Source organism: Panthera tigris, chromosome B4 (genome assembly GCF_018350195.1).
Source record: "Panthera tigris isolate Pti1 chromosome B4, P.tigris_Pti1_mat1.1, whole genome shotgun sequence".
NCBI classification, from domain to species: Eukaryota; Metazoa; Chordata; class Mammalia; order Carnivora; family Felidae; genus Panthera; species Panthera tigris.
In genome coordinates, this window is record NC_056666.1 from 115,453,463 (window position 1) to 115,473,906 (window position 20,444).

The 20,444-nt window shown below is 35.7% G+C and overlaps 2 protein-coding genes across 12 annotated transcripts in view; one reads left to right on the forward strand and one right to left on the reverse strand.

Moving 5' to 3' along the window:
- The window catches only part of VEZT (vezatin, adherens junctions transmembrane protein), a 78,774-nt gene that overhangs the window by 56,960 nt on the left and 1,370 nt on the right, over positions 1-20,444 (forward strand). For 6 of the 9 annotated variants that reach the window (XM_042992926.1, XM_042992918.1, XM_007085632.3 and 3 more), the window contains 2 exons: positions 1,333-1,540; positions 5,400-8,698. In XM_042992926.1, the coding sequence (XP_042848860.1) occupies positions 1,333-1,540; positions 5,400-5,914 (723 nt within the window). In that variant the 3' untranslated portion in view covers positions 5,915-8,698. Of the gene's footprint in view, positions 1-1,332; positions 1,541-4,319; positions 5,220-5,399; positions 8,699-20,444 lie in introns of those variants that run through there. The other 3 variants (XM_042992924.1, XM_042992925.1, XM_042992922.1) reach the window with 2 other exon arrangements.
- Positions 1-20,444, reverse strand: part of LOC102955427 (uncharacterized protein C3orf20 homolog) — a 192,238-nt gene that overhangs the window by 47,278 nt on the left and 124,516 nt on the right. For all 3 annotated transcript variants that reach the window (XM_042992917.1, XM_042992916.1, XM_042992915.1), the window contains one exon: positions 16,470-16,612. In XM_042992917.1, coding sequence (XP_042848851.1) covers positions 16,470-16,612 — 143 coding nt within the window. The remainder of the gene's footprint in view (positions 1-16,469; positions 16,613-20,444) is intronic.

The window sequence follows — 20,444 nt, forward strand, 5'->3', positions numbered from 1 at the left end:
AAAGGGGACAGAGGATCCCACGCAGGCCCTGTGCTGACAGCACCAAACCTGATGCGGGGCTTGAGCTCACAAATGGTGAGATCAGGATCTGAGCCAAAGTCAGACTTTCAGCCAACTGAGCCACCCGGGTGCCCCTACCAGCAAGTTTTCATGTTCTTGTATCTTACTGTCTATTTCTTAGACACTTAAAAGTGATTAAATACCTTAAAAATTGATGCATTGGCAAAGGTGCCTTCTACAATACTGGAAATGTGAGTGGTGGTTACCAGATTGTATACATATGTAAAAATCCTGTACACTTAAGATTTGTGTATTTGGCAGCATGTATGTTATACCTCGCTTAAAAAAAAACAATTTTTCAATGATTTCTTTCGATACTGACAAAGATTTCTTTTGTTTATCCTAAGGAAAACTTTTTTTCCTTCAGTCATATTGTCTACTCAGCATTCTTAATTGCAAAGGGAGACCAATCTGTTTAACAAACAAGAAATTTGTTTAAAAAACCAGGAGGTGACTGACAAAATATCTCTGAGGGCCTCATAGTTACGTTTGAACTAGGATGGGGTAAACAGCCCAATTTACTCAAAAGAACTGTTCCAGTTCCAGCAACATCATTGCCCAGTCATTGGTTGTAGACATTGTCACTCGCTCCATCATTGCTGAATAATAAAAACTACCTTCAGAACCTCTACCTCTGGAAACTTGATCTGCCACCATTCTTGCCAGAGTGGATTCCTTAAAACGCCTGCTTCCCTTGTAACAAACTTCTGGGTCCGATCTGATCTATATACGTATGATTAGAGGATCCCGAGTCATTTGCCTGAATCATAACTGCAAGGGAGGCTGGGTAAGCAAGGGGCCTAGTCTGTGTCTTAGTGATAAGAAGAACCACAAGATGAGGTATTCCCCAATTCTAGGAATAGTGTTCAAACCTCCTGGGAAGTCAGAAAGAACCACAAATACGGCCACAAGAAGGCTAATATACCTGACCACTTCCCCAAACCACCAGCCCTTCTAATTTTGATTTGTTTTGGCAGAGCAAATAACTATAATATTAACTAGATCCACAGGATGGTATCAGAGCAGAAAAATAATGATTGAAGTTATTAAACTTTCTTATCCACGGTCCCTTTCATTATCAACTGCTAAGTTTTTTTAAGACTTCCAATTTACCTATAATAATATGTTTGCTTTGTTTGCCCACCTTTGCTTTAGTGACCTGTGCCAAGAGTCTTCATTGTTTAATCTTGGAGATGGGTAGGTACAAGGTAATGAATGCTACTAGAAAATTGTCTGCTTGAAGTAAAGTGCTTTTTCTTTATTCATTTTCAGGAATTAGAAGCTTATGTAGATGATATAGATATGGACAGTGATTTCAGAAAGGATGATTTTTATTACTTGTCTCAAGAAGACAGAGACAGACAGAAGCGTGAGCATGAAGAATCCAAGAGGGTACTCCAAGAATTAAAATCTGTGCTGGGATTTAAAGCATCGGAGGCAGAAAGGCAGAAGTGGAAGCAACTTCTATTTAGTGATCACGGTAAGCACTGACTTCAGAGTAAAAGGTTATTTTAATGAAGGGGACTCTTTTTTTCTTGAACTACAACTTTTATTTTAGCTGTAATTCTTACAGCTTTAATTTTAGGGATCTCTCAGCAAGTATAGTGCTTTTTCTTCTAGACACAAAATCAATATGATCAATAAAAGACTAGGTATATAATCAAATTGGGAATATGAAATCAAGCTTTTTCATCAGTAACTTGATGTTTTACTACATTATTTTGGAATGGCAGTGAGTTGAATAAATATGATTTCAAATTTAGTGAATTTGAGATTCTAAACTCTTCTCTTTATGTGGATACTACCAATACTTCAGTGAAGCATCAGATTAGTGAATTTGAGATTCTAAACTCTTCTCTTTAGGCTGATATTATAAATACCTCAATGAAGCATCAAATTAGTAACTCTACGTTCATCATTGAAACAAGTGGATTAAGACCTAGGCCAGTTAGCTACATCATTAAGGTTTCTCAGTTGGTTTGAACACTTAAGTAGATGGGACAAGAAGAGGTGCTTCTGTGCAAGCTGTCTCCGTACTTCAATATTGACAAAATTGGATGATTTGACAATACTGACGATTAGCATTAAACTCCTTTATGTTTGCCACTCTTTTCTTTGGTTGGACTTCATGAGAGGTGAGGGAAGGAATGAGGGTATCTTGACAGTATCAGACTAGCTAATTTCTAATTGAGGAATTAACTCCTGTAGATTTCCAAGAGGTAGAGTGGGATTCCTCTTCCATTTTAGAGTACTTACCTGAAACCTCAAAATCAACTGCCTTCCTTTCCCATTCTCTTTTTCACTGGAAGTATATAGATTACCTGTACTTCTGGAGAGTTCCTCAGATTTCTCTTTTCTTCTCTTAGGAGTCCTGCCATTGTCCCATGTCCAGATACACCTTTGTTGATTTCATCCTTCCTCTTCCCACTGGCCCCCTTTATAGCCCAGATCCTTATTAGATTATGCTCATACATTGTAATAGCCTCTTAACTGACTTCCATTCTTTTTTTTATGTAAACTCTACCCCCAACGTAGGGCTCAAATTCACAACCCCAAGATCAAGAGTCACATGCTGTACTGAGTCAGCGAGGCACCCCAGCTGACTTCTATTTTCAATACCTTTTTCTTCTAAGCTTTCCTTAGAAGATAGCTTCTAAGCTAGCTTCTGTCCTTGCAGGCTGCCTCCAGATTTTTCTCAAACAGTACAATGATAATAGCTCTCTTTTTTTTTTTTAATTTTTTAATGTTTATTTATTTTTGAGAGAGAGAGAGAGAGAGAGAGAGAGAGAATGAGTCAGGGAGGGGCAGAGAGAGAGGGAGACACAGAATCTGAAGCAGGCTCCAGGCTCTGAGCTGTCAGCACAGAGCCTGACAGGGGCTCGAACCCATGAGCCGTGAGATCATGACCTGAGCTGAAGTTGGATGTTTAACCAACTGAGCCACCCAGGTGCCCTGATAACTCTCTATCTTTAAAACCTGCAGTGGTTCCCCCTTTCCCACTCTTATTAAATCTAAACTCTTTTCCCTAGTTTCAAGCCTCTCTATCATATGAATCCATCATATTTAATTATATTTATCACTCTTTCTGATATGGATATCTTCCTCTGGTTATATTTATCTAATTAGACTGTGGTCCCACAAACTTACTATTTTTATTCATGAAAAACATTCATGCTGCGGTGCCTAGCTGGCTCAGTCAATAGAACATGCGACTTCATCTTGGGGTTGTGAGTTCAAGCCCCACATTGGGTGTAGAGTTTACTTAAAAAAAAAAAAAAAAACTTAAAAAAAAACAACAACATACATGCTGATCTCTTTGCTAAGAATTCTGTCTTCTCCACCAAGCTGTCCTTTCTACCAGTTGCTCCTCCATGAATCCTCTGTTCCAGCCCTTCTACCTCTCCCACCACTACAGACCCTCACACCAAAGGGGCCCTGGAGGGAATTGTAACCGTGTCTTGAGCAGCAACATATGTAGCAGATTAAAAACTTCCCAGGTGCAGCAGTAAAGAGTTCCTGCAGCCTGCTTGTTCATATTTTGGGTCTGCATGAATCAGGGATTGAGAGTATCGTTTTAGGCACTATTGTTTTCTGTGCATTCAATGTTTTTGTCTCTATAATGAAATTACAGTCTCTTTCAGTAGGAGCTTTATTATCCCCCACAGTGTTCATTCAGCAAATTATTCATTCAACAAGTAGTTACTGAGGCACTGTTTACTGCTATATCCCTAGTGCATAAATCAAGAGACAAAAATCCCTGTACTCCTGGAGCTTTACATTCTAGCAATGTTAACACTTGATCCTCCAGATGTGCAGATTATATTGCCCTATTTAATTAGCAATAATCAGGGATATCAATCAACATCTAATACATGTTGCATTCTTTAAGAACTAGATTTATTGCCTAAAAATGTACATGAAGACTGAGAATAGCATTGTATATACATTTGTATCCTTTCTATTGTTTAGTATTTTCTCCATATAGCTTTAAAATTATCCTACTGACAGTATGGGCAAAGATATAATGAGAGAAATGTGTCTTTTTTCAGGTATATGCTTTTTTCAGGTATATATATATATATTTCAGGTAAATAAGTGTTAAGTGTTCAGGTATATGCTTTCAGGTATAGCTACATTAGAAAGCGCAGTATTGCTAATTTTGTTTGTGAAATAAGTAAAAAGCTGCTGATACCATAAAATGCTTTTTCCGTGAAAAATTTCAGTACATCTTCCAGAGTTGTTTTCATCTCTGCCTACAGGGGTAAAGTCCGCATGGAATTAGAGAGGGATATTCTACACTGGAACCTGCTGTGGCCATTGTTTTCTGTTGTTGCTGCTTCTCTAGTGGAGTTACTGCAGCTTAGGGATCTGTTTCTTGGAAATGGACACCTTTTACAAATTATTTTTTAAATAAACGCCAGATCTTCAAGAAGCACTTTTTTTTCTTCCGTCATGCTTCCTAATATATTGTATTGTACTAACCCCTCATACTGGGAGGAGAGACTGCCTAGCAAGCAACCCACTGCCTACTAACATCAAGAGGGGCTAAATAAAACTTCATTTTCCTTGAAAGGACACCTTCTGCCGTATGGATATAATGTTTATGTATTATGCTTTGTACAGTAGTTGATCTTGAATACAGATTTTATTTTGTTTTATACTTTTATGTGACATTACAAAATGTGTGGAAGTTATGGCTTTACTTTCATCAGGGTCTTGTTAGGTGGTTGGCAAGCGAATAGGATTGTGTGCATTTTTTTTTCCCCATACTGTTTTCACTTGTAAATATATATGTGTTAAAGATATGATTATTATCTGGATTACTTCAGGCCTTTTATCTGACATATTATCAGTAAAAATCATGCTGCTTATTCTTTCATAAGATGGTTCTCAAACTTTAGTGTGCATCAGAATCAAGCGTAGGGTTTGTAAACACAGCCAGTCCTCATTCACAGTTTGCCATTCAGTAGGTTCTGGTGGGAATTTGCATTTCTACCAAATAACTGATGCTGTTGGTTCGGGGACCACACTTTGAGAACCACTGCTTTAATATTTTGAATAATACAACGTGTGAGGTGTTTTAAAATCTTCATTAAAACCCCGTCTCATTTCATTTCTTAGGCATTTTATCTCTTACAAAGTTCTCTGGATTTATAAATGTATATAGATTTAATAGAAAGATTTATTTAGCTTTTATTTATTGTTCTTTATTAGAAAAATAACGACTGGAAGTTTAAATTAAAGTTTAAATCATTGCTGGGTCCTTAGTTATTATTTTTCTTTCTTTTTTTTCTTTTTCTTTCTTTCTTTCTTTCTTTTTTTTCTTTTTTTCTTTGAAGCTGTGTTGAAATCCTTGTCTCCTGTAGACCCAGTGGAACCCATAAGTAATTCAGAACCATCAGTGGATTCAGATATGGGGACAGTTGGTAAAAATGATACTGAAGAGGAAAATAGTAAACCCTCCACAGCTGACAATGAAATAAGTAGTAGGACTGAGTATTTATGTGAAAACCCTCTAGATGGTAAAAATAAAGACAATTCTGCAAATGAAGTCTTCCTCCAAGGAGCTGAAGAAAGAGTGTGTTCCCAATGTGAGAGTGAAGAGGAATCTCGGCAGGCGGACGTAGGGAGCCTGTCCACTGCCCATCCAGCTCCCGGGGACTTATTACAGCCTTCCATTAAGCAGAGGCTGGCGCGGCTCCAGCTGTCACCGGATTTTACCTTCACTGCTGGTCTTGCTGCAGAAGTGGCTGCTAGATCTCTCTCTTTTACCACCATGCAGGAACAGACTTTTGGTGATGAGGAGGAAGAACAGATAGTACAAGAAAATGAAAATGAGGTACAAGAGAAGTAGGAACCAAGATTTACATGGAGGATTTTAAATTATTGCTTTTATGCAAGTGTTTTAGCTTCAAGGCTAGATAATCCACTAGAAAGGGAAAATGAGTGTTAAGTTTACTATATATAAAGCTAAGATGTGAATTTACAGCAAGAACCCTGGTTTAAACAACTGATCTGAAAATAGTAGTTAACCTGTAAATGGCAAATCTTTTAGGAAAATAAGAAAGGTAAGGGCTCTTTTGAATAAACTGCTCTTTTTTTTTGCAGCACAGCTGATGGATCTTGGAAATTCTTTAGGTACTTTTAATAAGAAACAAATTTATCATTTCTTGCCAGAATTTGCTACCATGAAATGACTGGGATAATTCTGTTGCAAGAACATTAACATTTAGTATGACTCCTTTTTACTGTATTCTTGCAGTTCATAGCTGCAGCTATTATGTTAATAACAACTTGTTTGTATTTTATTTTTGTTTATACCAGTCTTAAAACAAAGATACAGGTTCTGAATAATAAAAAAAATGACTTCATACAATTAATGTGTACTGGGGTTTGGAACTAAAAAGTAGTTTCAAAAATACTGGGGTTATGACATTTTTTTTTTTTTATGTTTCCTTGTTCATATGTGTATTTGGTAGTTAATTTTAAGGTGTCCTAATAATCTTTAAAAGAAAAACATTGTACTGTTTTAAAAATTACCCTTTCAAATATATTTTGTGTTTTTCTTCTGTTCTTGTTATAACTAATAGAGATGATGTCAAAGTAGGATCCGTATAGTCCAAGACCCCATCCGCACCTTTGCAGAAAGTTCTTTGTATCTATTTGCCTACAGATAATTGGGTGCCGTTAACACAAGCAGATCATTTCAGCTGATTTCTAGCCTGAGGCTATATCCTCTCCACCTTAATGAGATTCTGGAAACATCCTGCCTGCTTCCTGGAAAGCATCCTTGTCTCCTCAGTACTTCATTTACAACTACCTCTTAAAAGAGGTTGCTTTCCAAATTGTCCAGTGTCATGATTGCATTTTCAAAGTGTGGTATTTTCAGGAGTATATTGTTTCTTGAAATCTATAGCTCCTACGCAGTGACATAGTTTATAGACATTATTTGGGGAAAGTATAGGAATAATAATTTATGCTGCTGTCCTAGAAAGGAAGTTACACAACGAATATAGATTGTCTTTAGAATTAAGAAACACATTCAGATTCCTGTAAACTTAGTACTTTGAGTCAGTAGATTTATGTGTACCGAGGAGATTTTTATTTAATTTTTTCCAGTAATCTTAGGAAATTTATTTTTTATCCTGAGGAAAAACTTGATTCTGCTTTGTATGAATAGTAGAGATCCTTTGTACTATAAGTGATTCTGCCTATTGCCCAAAATTCTGAGACTGTCCATAATCAAGCTCTTAGAAATATTACAGGGTGGGCCCAGTTTACCACTTAGAAGTAGCTAAATTTCAAAAACAAAAATCTTGTTTTGAAACTGACAATCGTATTCATAAATAATAATATTTTCTTTTTAGATTACATAGTTTGCCAAGTCTTTTTCCCCTTGGATTTAGAAGAAGCAATTATGGGAACACTTGGTAATTGTTCCCCTTATCTGTGACCTTACACAGGAAGAATTAGAGTTTAATAATTTTTAATTCTTTTATTGTATTATTTTTATTTACACCAGTTTGGGGAAAATGTCTTCATAATATTTCATCAGTTTTATTCAATGCTCTCTAAGCATTGAAAGACTGATTTTGTTATAAATTTTAAAAAACTAACTTTAATGAGGAATTCCTAATCTTCCAATCTGATCTGTTTTATCTGCAAATATTCTACTTGTTTGAAACCATAATATAAGGATCTTGGGACTTTAATTGAAGGTTCTTTTTTTGTGTAGTTTTTAAAATTTCTTTCATCTTATAAAATATTGCTGAGATAAAATAGTATCTTCCCTGTGAATATTCCTAATGTTCTCTTATAATAGTCTAAAAGTCAGTGTTTCTCAGTTTTTGTTTTGTTTTTGTTTTTGTTTCTGTTTTTTATAGGACGCCTATATTAGAATAAACTGGAGGTCTTATTTTTAAAATGCAGATTTGGGGCCATAACTCCCAGTCATTCTTAATCAGTCATTTTGGGATGAGACCTAGGTGGTGTGTATGCTCAGTCAAATCTAAGAACCTCTGTCTAGGACTTTGTTTTCCTTGCCATGGATATCTTAGGAAATTAAAACAAATACGCCAATGTGACATAAGTAGGTATTCTTATTACTTTTCTAAGAATATTTCACTTTGTATTATCAGGCTTTTGACTAGTTTTAATAGTTGACATCCTGCATCTAAAAGAAGCCCGCTGGGAAAAATATTTTGTGATGCAAAACTTGTAATTATGCTTTCCAAATTTTACAGTGATATTTTGACAGGATAATTCTTGTTAAGAGTAATATCCTGACAGCTTTTGATATGAACATTTCCAGAGTTTATTTTACCAGGACAGAGCCGGTACTTAATGTAAGAATGCAATGACAGAAGCTATTTAGGGTCACTCTTGAGGACAAAATTTTTACACTCTGCCTACAGTGAGGAAAGTCATGGCAGTAAATGACCTAATAATGGTTATCATACCTTAAATTCTTATTTTTTTTCAGCTATCATTATTAAAACCCGCATATCTGGACTACCTAGGACCAGACTCTTGCTGGTCTTTGATTTGTGATCTTTGGCTTATTTTTTAAGTTGTCTGTATTTGACTTCACTAGTCTTCTTTAAAATTGTACTTCATTAAAATTGTATGTTTGAATATATTTAATTAAGAACTCATGTATTGACTCAGGTTTGATTTCTGAAGTTATTGGAGACAAGTCAGGAGAAACACATTTAAGGCAAATTGCTAAGGAAATTTAAGAATATGGTTTTAAGGCTTTAATACAAAAAGGTTTTAATACAAAATTAAACTTCAATCTGAGTTTAAATCTCAGAGCCATCATTTAAAAGCTATGGGTGCAGTTGACCTAATAATGTCATGGGGAGTTTTTCCAGCAAAAACCAAATTCTCTGGATTGCTAAATCATGTTGGTAAATTCTTACTCCTCAGAAGTAGTTAAAAAAGAAGTGAAACTTTTGAGACTGAAAAACAAGATCTGGTTATAATTATGTTAGTAAAATAGGTCAGTTTTCTTTAAAAAATAAATACTAATATTCTGATTCACATAATAAAGGTGGTGAATGTTAAAGCATAAAAAATTATGTTTTGATACATTTCACAAAATTATAAATCAATGGAGTGTTAATTGGAAGGGAGCCTAGGAGTCATTTCACTCTGGTGACTTATAGTGACTTACTTATACACTATAAGTAATGTAAAATATGAAGTCTTTTGATAAATTATTAGAAATCATGTGGGAGGAAAAATTCAACTGATTTGGTTTAATCATAGGACATTGTTTCCATACCCAAAAAAAAACAAGGAAATAAGAACTAAATGCCATGAGACTGTGCTATAGCTCAGAAGACTCGTTATTTGAACTAAAGTAGATAGCATGCTATGAATGAAACACAGACAAAGCAAAAATTGATTTATTTTTCCACTTCTGTTGATCACAACATGTCTCTGTAATTCACACTTATATTGAAAATGAAGCTGTAAACATACTAGAAGCAAAAATATAGGAAAAATACCATAAGTACAGTAACAATTTATTGACAGGTAAATAACCGACAGTAATTATCGACAGGTGACTAACTTGCATGAGTTAATTTTTCATGTAACTGAGGCAAATCCATTTAATCATAACAGTTTTTAATAATTTAATAGGAGGGGCACCTGGGTGGCTCAGTCGGTTTAAGCATCCGACTTCAGCTCAGGTTATGATCTTGAGGTTTGTGGGTTTGAGCCCCATATCGGGCTCTGTGCTGACAGCTCAGAGCCTGGAGCCTGCTTTAGATTCTGTGTCCCTCTCTTGCACTGCTCCTCCTCTGCTCATGCTCTCTCTCTCTCTCTCTCAAGAATAAGTAAAACATTTAAAAAATTTTTTAAATAATTTAATAGGAAAATTTTTAGAATGTACTTTCTGTACTTTTTTCTAGAATATTTAGCATATAATTTAACTTTTTCTCAGTCATCTTTAAGGATATCAGTTCCTCTCACAGGGTAATAAACAGAAATGCACCCTCAGGAGCAACTGAGATACATAATGTTCTATGCCCCTTTACCCTGTGACCCTGCAGAACTTTGCTTTTTGAGCTAGGTCTGGTTTTCACAGTTTCTCTATCTTCCCTTAAAATCAGCTGTCACTTTTTGCTGCTGTCTTGTGTGCCTGCCTCTTGCACTAGGTCCCCAATTTGCTGCTTCTCATCTGCTGTGGGCTGAGAAACCAGATTGCCAAACTTGCTAGAATTGTGTCTAAAATAAGAGTAGACTGAAAGAAGGCTAAGGGACTTTTCTGTCAGTTATGCGCATGGCCTTTGTGGTACCTGTTTGGCTGCTTAGCATACTTTTGTTTGCCTGTTCATTCTTTACTAAGAACTTGCTAAAAATACTTGGTTGAATATGTGATTGCCATATATTTAAAGTATTAATTCAGTTTTTATATGTTGGTGTTTCTAGGACTTTCCATTAATGAATTCAGCTATAAAAGAGAATTTGATTATCATCTTTGTATAAATCATTGTGTATATTTTAGGAAAATGGTGTTTTGGTTTTTTTTTTTTTTCTGCTCATTATTCCTAGTATAGGACACAGACTTAAAACTTAAACATTATAAATATGACTCCAACTCTGTCCACCAAGATTTATATTTAGAACTACAGGTTTGAGACTAAACATGCATGGCTAATTTAGAAAGAACTGGCTAACTGGATATTTGGAGAATGACTCATTCTAGATATCCCAGTTTTCTATAGAACTTAAACCCCTTTAAGCATTAAAATTTTTCAGAATAATTTCTGAAGGTGATCTTTTTAAAACAATATGCATTGCTATCTTATTAAACAATATATGAAAATCATTTAAATCTTTTTTGATGTCAAAATGATCATTATTAACAAGTTATTATACTGTGATAGTCTAATTAAGGCACTGAGAGCTACATGCCCTTTTACTAAATGGCTCCATTCTGATGTGCTTTTTTCATTTTCTTGTCTTTGTTTTCTGATAGCAGTTCTCATTCCTCCAGTTTCTCCAAATACCGCTTAAGTGTGCCCATAGCAATGGCCTTTCTCCACCTTCGTTATGCTCCTTCTAGTCTGTTTTGGTTTCGGAAACCAGGTAACTAAGACAGCTAGAATAATGTATAAAGTAAGAACAAATTGACTCAGTGAAGACCTAAAAACCTGGATTATACTTAAATGCATGGATTTTGTGGGTATCTGTTACTACCTATTTCATTGCTATCTTTAAGTGAAGTTACTAAATTAGGTACCTGCTCTCAAAATAGAAGAGCTGTTATTGTACAAAAGGAACGATTATGTTTCTATACTTACCTTCTCTACATTCTATTTTTTAATTTTTTGGCTCTGATTAAAACCAGCCAACTCAAATTAGCATTTTCTACAGTACTTTCTAGTTGAATCAGATACCACATGTTGCTAAGAATTTCTTTGGCTAGGTTGGTTTTGTTGTTACTTTGGTTTTGTTTTTAGAGAAATGTATTTTCATTTCTGAAACAATGAAGTAGGTTGAGTCCTGGAAAATAAGAAAACTTTCACAATTGATATCCCAGAGAACTGAGAAGTAATAAGGTTTTTAGACTCTAGGCAGTTTTACCACAAAGAATTTATTCTTTGATGTGCAGGATTTTAACACAACATCTTTATTTTTATTCAACGCAATGTATGTTAAAAGTTTGCCAGAAATTATCAGTGTTAGAGCTAATGATGTTGACAGATGTTTGAATGACTAAATACCCAGTGTCATTCTATATTTTGCGTGTTTAAATTACCATTTGATGTTAAGCAAACATGATGATTTTTCTCTCTTGAATAAAAAATAAACACAAAATTCACATGTTACAATGTTTGCAAGTAAAATTCAGATTTGTCTAGAAAGGGATACCCTCACCTTGAATAACTTAGTTTTACAAATAGGCTGATTATGTTTTAGTCCATACGTTGATTCATCTATCCATCATATACAGGGTAATTGGAAAATCAGTCTTTGGCCATGACACAGCTTAACATTATTCATATGCTACTGGAAGGGAATTGTGATATAATATTCACTTAAAAATAGAGGATCCAAACCCGTTTCTTGAGTTGAGACTGCCATTACAGAATAATCATGACACCAACTCCTGGTTGGTGGTACAAAGAGAGAGATTCTCTTTGAGTATAGTTGTAAGAGGAAAGTGATTCTACTCAGTATAATGGCTATACATTGAAAAGAGGATGAATTGATTACAGGATTTGCATATACAAAGGTATAACATGAATAAATTCTAAAATGTGTGATCAATTAAAATGCATATGGTATTTTTTAAATGCTGTACATTTTAATATATTTTAACCTGTCAGCAGTTGAGTTAATTTGTTTCATCCCTGTTTACTGAATTTCATTTGGCACATATCAAACATGTTATTGAAACAGGACAGAATTTAAGTTGTGTATACTTCTGATACACTGTTTTTCAAAGTGGGTATATTCTATGAGCCATTGTTGTAGAAATATGTATTTCCCATCATATTTGTATCTTAAGAGTTTCTCAAGATAAAGAATAATTCTATTGTTTTGAACTTTACATTTTTCACTTTTATAGCATTTCCTAAAGGTTGGCTACCTACAAAATGAGTTTATTTCATCTTTGAAATTTTTTCTAAAACTAAAGCATGTCTTTCACAAGTTTTTTGTTTTTATGATATCCTAAGAAGTTACATATCCTTTACCCCTCCCAAAGTAAATTTTAAAATTAATTCCAAGTTTAAGTCAAAGTATTTTCTGCACAGTACTGGCACCTGGCAACGTACAGAAAACTCCAGAAATGTTACTCCCCTTCCTTAAACATTGTATGGTCTGGTACAGCCCTGGAGGTCCATATGAGTGAAAAGCCCAGAAGTCACCTGAGCTGAAAGCACTCCCAAGGAGTTTCGTTTTGTTTGGGTTTGTTCTAGGTATGGTCCCAGGGATCCCAGATCAAACCAGGCCCCTGGGCCTATCCTAGAACCAACCTAAACTCGCGCATCATTCCCGGAACATCAAGAGTGTGAAGACTGAAGATAACCTGAGGCTGACTAGACTTCCTACGTTCACCAGAACTCACTTTTTTGTATGTGTGCCTACATTTTAGCAAAAATTCGTTCATTAATCCTTCCAAAATTAGAGGAATGACAGTGGGTAACAAGATAAAGTCTTACCAGACTTTGACATTACAGTTATCACAGTAGAAATGTGATCTATAATATGGTTATTATTAATTGCTAGTAGGAGAATTGTTCTTGTAATTTATCATATTTCTATTTTGTGGTTAAATGACTTTGTCACACAAAAAAATTTCTCCCCTAAATTAATGGTTTCTTTTTTCTTTGGTTTTGTCAAACACTTTCTACTCAACAATATGATTAACAGTCTTGTTTAATTATGCATCATCTCCGAAAGGCATTTGGTCTTTGCCCTCTGACTCCAATGCCAAGTAATTTTAAAATCTTTTTTCTGGAGACCAGTGCCTTTTTTCTTGTAATCTTTTGAATCCACCACAGTGCTTTGAGCTTGTTTTTTAGGTTCAGTTCTGGGAAGAACAGCATCATTTCAGACTCATTGTAGAGGCTACATTTCAGAATCTGCTATGGTTGATAAAAAGCATGATAGAGTGAAAATGGATTAATACTTTGCAGATTACTGAAGTATTTTGCAGAATAAGGTTTTTATTATTATTATTTGTTGTTGTTGTTGTTCCCTGCTGCTCTGGGTTTTTAAAAGATTGTGACCTACTTGATTCATCACATGGTCTCCTACCATAACTGTGACATTGCTGTTTTATTTCGTTTGAGGACAGGATTTCTGAAAAGGCATGAAAAGACCCCAAACCCAAAGGTTATGATACACAATGGAAATGTATACTTTTGGTAATACTGGCATTTCAATAGGTTTAGACCATGTTTGAAATAATTGCAGACAAATCAGGGATTCCAACTGTGAAAAGAGCCCAAAACTGTGCTGTTCCTCCAAGCCTTGTCACCAGAAAAATTGGATCAGTGAGTTATCCTTTAAAAGAGGACTGTGAGTTTGAGGCTCATTCTGAAGAACTCAACCCTGGGATTAGATCTGTACTGCCTTCATCACATAGATGCTTCATCCCATGGCTTCTATTATTTTTGCCTTTTAAATCATATTTTGATTACCCTTCTCAGTGTTTTCTTTTTTTGCACAGTGTTTCCTGTTTACATAAATCAAAACTGTACATGTTAGTACTGTATATGTATGTATTTTTTTGATAAAACGAAACCTTGGATCTAAAGATCTTTGGATTTTGATTCCTTTTAATGTCAAATGATTTAAATGCTTTTACTGTCTTATAAATTCACTCTTAATTTATGCCTCAATTCTTCCAATTAATTTTTTCTAATGAACTACATTACAATTAAATAGGTGAGACTTATATCAGTTTCTTCCAGATTTATGACATTTTGCATTCACCCAAACATGACAGTGTTCTAACATCAGCAATCTTGTATCCATGCACTGATCTGTAAGCATAGGTGACTATTTCTTGACATAGCCTGAAATGTATGAACCCATCTTATGTTTATGTTCAGTAAGTGTTCTCAGTATTTGAGGAGCATTTGCATTCTCTTTTGACATTGTTAATTATGAACACCTAAAATAGGAATGTGAGAACTGTCTTACAGAGTTCAGGCTTGTTTACATAGTAAGTTTCTAAAGTCAGTCTTCACTCCAGTCTTAACACTGGAGTGTGTTAAACTGTATTTTTTTAAATACCATTTAAGAATATCCTTTATTTTAATTTTTACTTTTTGACTACTTATATTTTATGTAGAACTGTACATTTCCTGCCCTACCTAAGATTTTCTCATCAATACTTTCTTTGATCGCTTGATATATCTTACCATACTGAATTTTTAAAGGATTTTTACAAAAACCAACAGTAGGTTTGTATATGTCTGTATTATTGTTGTTCCTCCTAAGCTTAACTAGTCTCTAATAAAATCTGTACTTCTTTGTGTCTTTTGTGTGTGTGCCTTTTTTTTTTAATTCTGATGTTTGCCACATGAATTAGCCAAAAAGTAAAAATTCTTTTTCTCTTCCTTCTGTCTGTATTTTTCAGAATATGTTAACAAAACCACAAAAGACAGTTTTCTAGGAAAGCTTTGGATTCATTAGTCTAAGTTTTGTTCGGTCATTAAAGTGCCTCACATGATATTTTGTCAGAGTGAAACAGCAAATGAATTTTAAAAGCTTGCTTTTCACCCTTCTCAGTGACTGTCAGCCATTGGATACATTCTAATCATGTTATATTTGTTGACTTGTACGACCTTTCTGACAGAAAATACCTACTGAATTAAGAAGGAAGCTAACATCCAATGGATCATACTTTGTCCTATGTAATTGAATGAACTATTTGTTTATACATTTCTAAGCTTAGCTACAGTCTTGGGAACATTCGTGGTAGCTCCAAAATGGCTCTGCAGACTGAATGCTGGTTAAAGAGAAAGTGGCCTTCCTTGAACAACTTTTATTTACTTATTTCTTTTACTATTACAAAAGTTTTATTTAACAGAAAAGTTCAATATGAAAATGCACATGACCTGATTTTTATTTATTTAATTTCAAGTTATTATTTAAATTCTAGTTAGTTAACATATATGGTAAAGTTGGTTTGGGGATGGAATTTAATGATTCATCACAACACCTAGTTCCCTCCTAATGCCCATCACCTGATTATCACCCCGCCTGCCTTCCCATCAACCCTCAGATTGTTCTCATAGTTAAGAGTCTCATATGGTTTGCTTCCCTCTCTTTTTTCCTCCTTCATTCATCTCTTGTTTCTTAATTTCCACATATAAGTGAAATAATATGGTATTTGTCTCTATTTCACTTAACATAATACACTCTGCCTCCATCCACGTTGCAAATGGCAAGATTTCATTATTTATGATTGCTGAGTAATATGACCTGATTTTTATACTGTATTAAAACAGGTTCGGGGGGGGGGGTGTGGGAGCAGTTGATTTCTGGTGAATATACCCATTGTTTATTTTTTCAATTACCACCATTCCAATATCATTCTGTTGCCCAATAACCATTTCCACACATTGATCTATCACAAGATTCATAAAGGGATCGAATCCCTACAATATTCCTTGGACATAACACCATTTAATTTCAATGATAATTTCTTATCCATAAATTTTTTCAACCCTGAGGGTGAGCTTTGCTCAGGATGTGTACTCAGCAAGTTAAAAGATGCCTCCAAACATTTGAACTGAGCTTTTAAACTACCTCTTTCCAGAAAAAACTTGAAGCAAGGAACACACATTCATAAAGGCAGTTCTTGAAATTTGGCCCTTATCTGGGATTTACTAATTAAAAGTGTGAGACAAGATAGAATATATTAGTTACTCTACCGGATCCTGAAGTCATTGGGTAGGAAATATCCTGTATGATAATCACTCTTTGTCTTCACAATTTGCTTTTGAAGGTCTTTAGCAGATGTGCTATAGCCATTGAAAATAAAGTTGGCAAATACTAATTTTCCCCTAATGTACATCTGTAAAAATTAATAGAAGAGTTTCAGAATCTGTTCATGTGAAAATCAGTCCTACTTATTTTTTAAGAATTGGTTTTTTGTTTGTTTTTAATTTTAACCAAGCTCTATGTCTAACATGGGGCTTGAACTCATGACCCCAGATCAAGAATCACATTCTCTACTGACTCAGCCAGCCAGGTGCCCCAGTCCTACTTATTTGAAGAAAGACCTTAAATGTGTTCTTATGAGAAAATATTTACATTTATACACAAAATAATATTAGGCATCAAACATGTCCCTAGAACCTGAATACATTGAAGGTCAAGAAACCGGCTTAGTTTTCTCACTCAAATTTGTACATGTGAAGTGTCAGAACCAGTATCCTCCCCAATTCTAAAAGACTTCTTTATGATAAGCTGCCTATGGATACATTTCATTTTACAGCTAAACTCTAGGGGAGAGTACAGAGCCTTTGAATTTAGAAGTCCGTAGACTTGGATTATGGACAAAACAACGTCTCTAAAACTCACAGAAATCATTTAACCATGTCAAGGCACAGTTTCCTCTGTTAAATAAAAAGCATTGGGGCACCTGGTGGCTCAGTCAGTTGAGCCTCCAATTCAAGACTTCAGCTCAGGTCATGATTTCACAGTCCTGGGATTGAGCCCCTAATGGGGCTCTGCACTGGAATAGAGCCAGTTTGGGATTCTCCCTCTCCTTCTGCCCCTCCCCCACACACATGCGCACATATGTTCTCTCAAAAAGAAAAAAAAAATCATGATCTTTGAATTGGACTAGCCCTCTAAAATTCTTTTCCAGGGCTAAAATTCTCAGATTCTCTTTTTGCTAACAAAGAGATACAACTCTACTGTGAAAAGCCAAGGTTGTCATTCTTTTCCAGGGTGCAAGAGGACTTCTATTTAGGCACAGGTGAGCAGCCTACTAAATATTCAACCTTCAGATTAAGAGGATAAGAGGTGGTAGGGGTGGAGAAGATGGTAGTTGAAAAAGTATAGGTGGTTCCAGCTCAGAACTTAAACTGCTAAGAACTAAGTATATCTTACATCTTAAAGCAGTCTAATACTAGTACGTGAAAAGCAGGGTATAAGGACTTAAAAGGAACAATGGTTCCCTATGATTGCATGTTACTCCTTTCCTCTTAGATGGCGTAATCTTTTCATCATGAAGGGATGTCCTATTACAAGGTTTTCTCTATAGGAATAGAATTTTCTGCTTTATCTTCATTTCAGTAGCAAAAGAACCTAGCTCTTGTTTCATATCTTGTTCCTTGATCTGAAACACTTTATTCTTTAGCACCCATGCCTAGCTATTAGCCATGAATCCACTTATCTTGCCTGAACTTAGAAGATTAAGCTCTGACAGGTGGGTAATGATGGCCAATGACAAAGCTACTGTGCAAAATATGTACACTGGGATCTGAAGAGTTGAACAGTGTTAATCTCTTAAACAGTGACATAAGAAAACTTTTAGCCAGTTTTTTCACCACAAAAACTGAATTACGTATGGGGGAAAAGTGTAATTTAAGAAATTGGTAAGTTGAGGATATGTAGGATTTTGTTGCAATTTTGGGCTTCTAGTCACAGGCAGAAAGCTTTTCATTTTGTGTATATTCAAGCCATCCCCTCTTAGGCTAATCCTGGGGTCTGGAGAAAAAAAGAGACAAGGCTGCAGTGTTTAATTCTTGCAGAAATAACTTGGTCAAAATACAGAAAAATGTTGAACTGGAAAAAACCTTAAGTTTGTGTATGTCCAGAGGCCAGTGTAGGACCAGGCTCAGTACCAAAATTCAAAAATTCTCCTTTCTGAAATCATATTGAGTTGAAGTTCAGTTGAAATTGAAAACCTAGAGTAATCTAATCCAGAGGTGCCCAGCATTTTATCAAGCTAGGACCCCTGATATTATTTTCCACATGGGTAACATGTTTTGAATAATTTTTTTATCTGTCACATAACCTATATGAATTGAAACTCTGTAAGTTGCACTCCCTCCCTCATATTTTAACTAAGGCTATAGTGGCCATTCAGTTTGAGTGTGTGCTGCATGCCAGGCACTATTCTCGTGCTCAAGGCAGAGCAGTGAACAAGGTGAATACTAGAGGGGAGAGCCGGACAATATATTGGGAGTTAGATGGTGGTAAATGCTCCACAGAAAACAAAGCCAGGGAAGAGGAATATGGAGGATGTAGAGTGCTTTTTATACAGGGCAGTCACGTTTGAAGGGAGTGAGGGAACCAGCCACATGAAAGCCGTAAGTGAAAGGGCCTTGAGACAAGAACAGCAGAGAAGAGGCAAGTGAAACTCCTTGAGAAAGGGGCTGGCTGGTCGAGGAGGGCCTTATAATGTGTATGCTTTGCTTTGAGATAGGAAGCCATTGGAGGGTGTTAAGCAGTAGACTGACAAGACTTGACTCAGGTTTCAAAAATATTAAGTTTAAAAAGCATTCTTCTGTGTGGAAGTCTGACAAGGATGGGGAAAGGGACATCTGTTGGCTAATGCAGTAAGCTATGTGACGGATAGTGCTCATTGGTAGTGAAGGTCTTGAGGAGCAATCCAAGTCTGGATATATATGTTGAAGATAGAGCCAATAGGATTTGCAGATGCAATGTATGTGCAGTATAAGAAAGAAGTCTAGATGATTCTGAGGTTTTTGGCCTGAGCAACTGGAGGAACAGAGTTGTCATTTCCTGAGATGGAGCACCCAGTGAAGTTTGGGTAGAAATTGAGCTGGTTTGGGATTGGTTAAATATAAAATAGTTATTAATTGGGGCGCCTGGGTGGCTCAGTCAGTTAAGCATCTGGCTTCGGCTCAGGTCATGATCTCGTGGTTTTTGGGTTTGAGCCCCGTGTCAGGCTCTGTGCTGACAGATCAGAGCCTGGAGCCTGTTTCGGATTCTGTGTCTCTTTCTCTCTCTGCCCACCCCCCGCCACCTCCTGCCATGCTCATTCTCTGTCTCTCTCTGTCTCTCAATAATAAATAAACGTTAAAATTTTTTTAAATAAAATACTTATTAATCATTAGGTGGAAATGCTGGATAGGCAATTGAATATATGAATCTAAGTTCAAGAGAAAGATCCAGAGTAGGAGATGTCAGCATTTTGGGTGGTGTTTAAAGTTGTGAGCATAAGTCAGACGGGTCAGCACACTGAGATCTTTGGGGAACCTATGGTTCATAGGCCAGGAGATCAAAAGGAACCTAAAAAGGAGACTGAGAGGGAGCAATTAGTGACACAGAAGGAGTGGTGTCCTGGAAGGCGAATGAAGAAATTATTTTATAGAAGAGGCAGTGATTAACATGTCAGTTGCTGCTAAAAAATTGAGAAAGATGAGTCCATTTGTATATATTTCTTGGAAAAATGTCTGAGTTCAAATCCTTTGCCCATTGTTAAAATAGGGTTATTTATTTTTGTTGTCCTTTATATATTCTGGATATTAATCATTTATCAGGCATATGCTTTGCAGATATCTTCTCCCCTTCTGTGAGCTGTCTTTTCACTCATGATAGTGTCCTTTGATGCACAAACATCATAAATTTTGATGAAATCCAGTTTATCTATATTTTCTTTTGTTGCTAAATTTCCTTGACTTTTCAAAAGAGGCAATAGTACCACCTGATTCATAGGATTATCATGAAGATTAAATAATACGTGTGAAGGCGTGTAAAGGGACTGGGACAATGCCTGCCACATAAGGAGCATTCAATAAATACGTTATTATCCAGGCTAAGTCTGTAGTATAAAAACCAAGGGTCAGGGCCACGTAGGTGGCTCAGTTGGTTAAGTGTCTGTCTGACTCTTGATTTCCGCTGAGGTAATGATCTCACAGTTTGCGAGT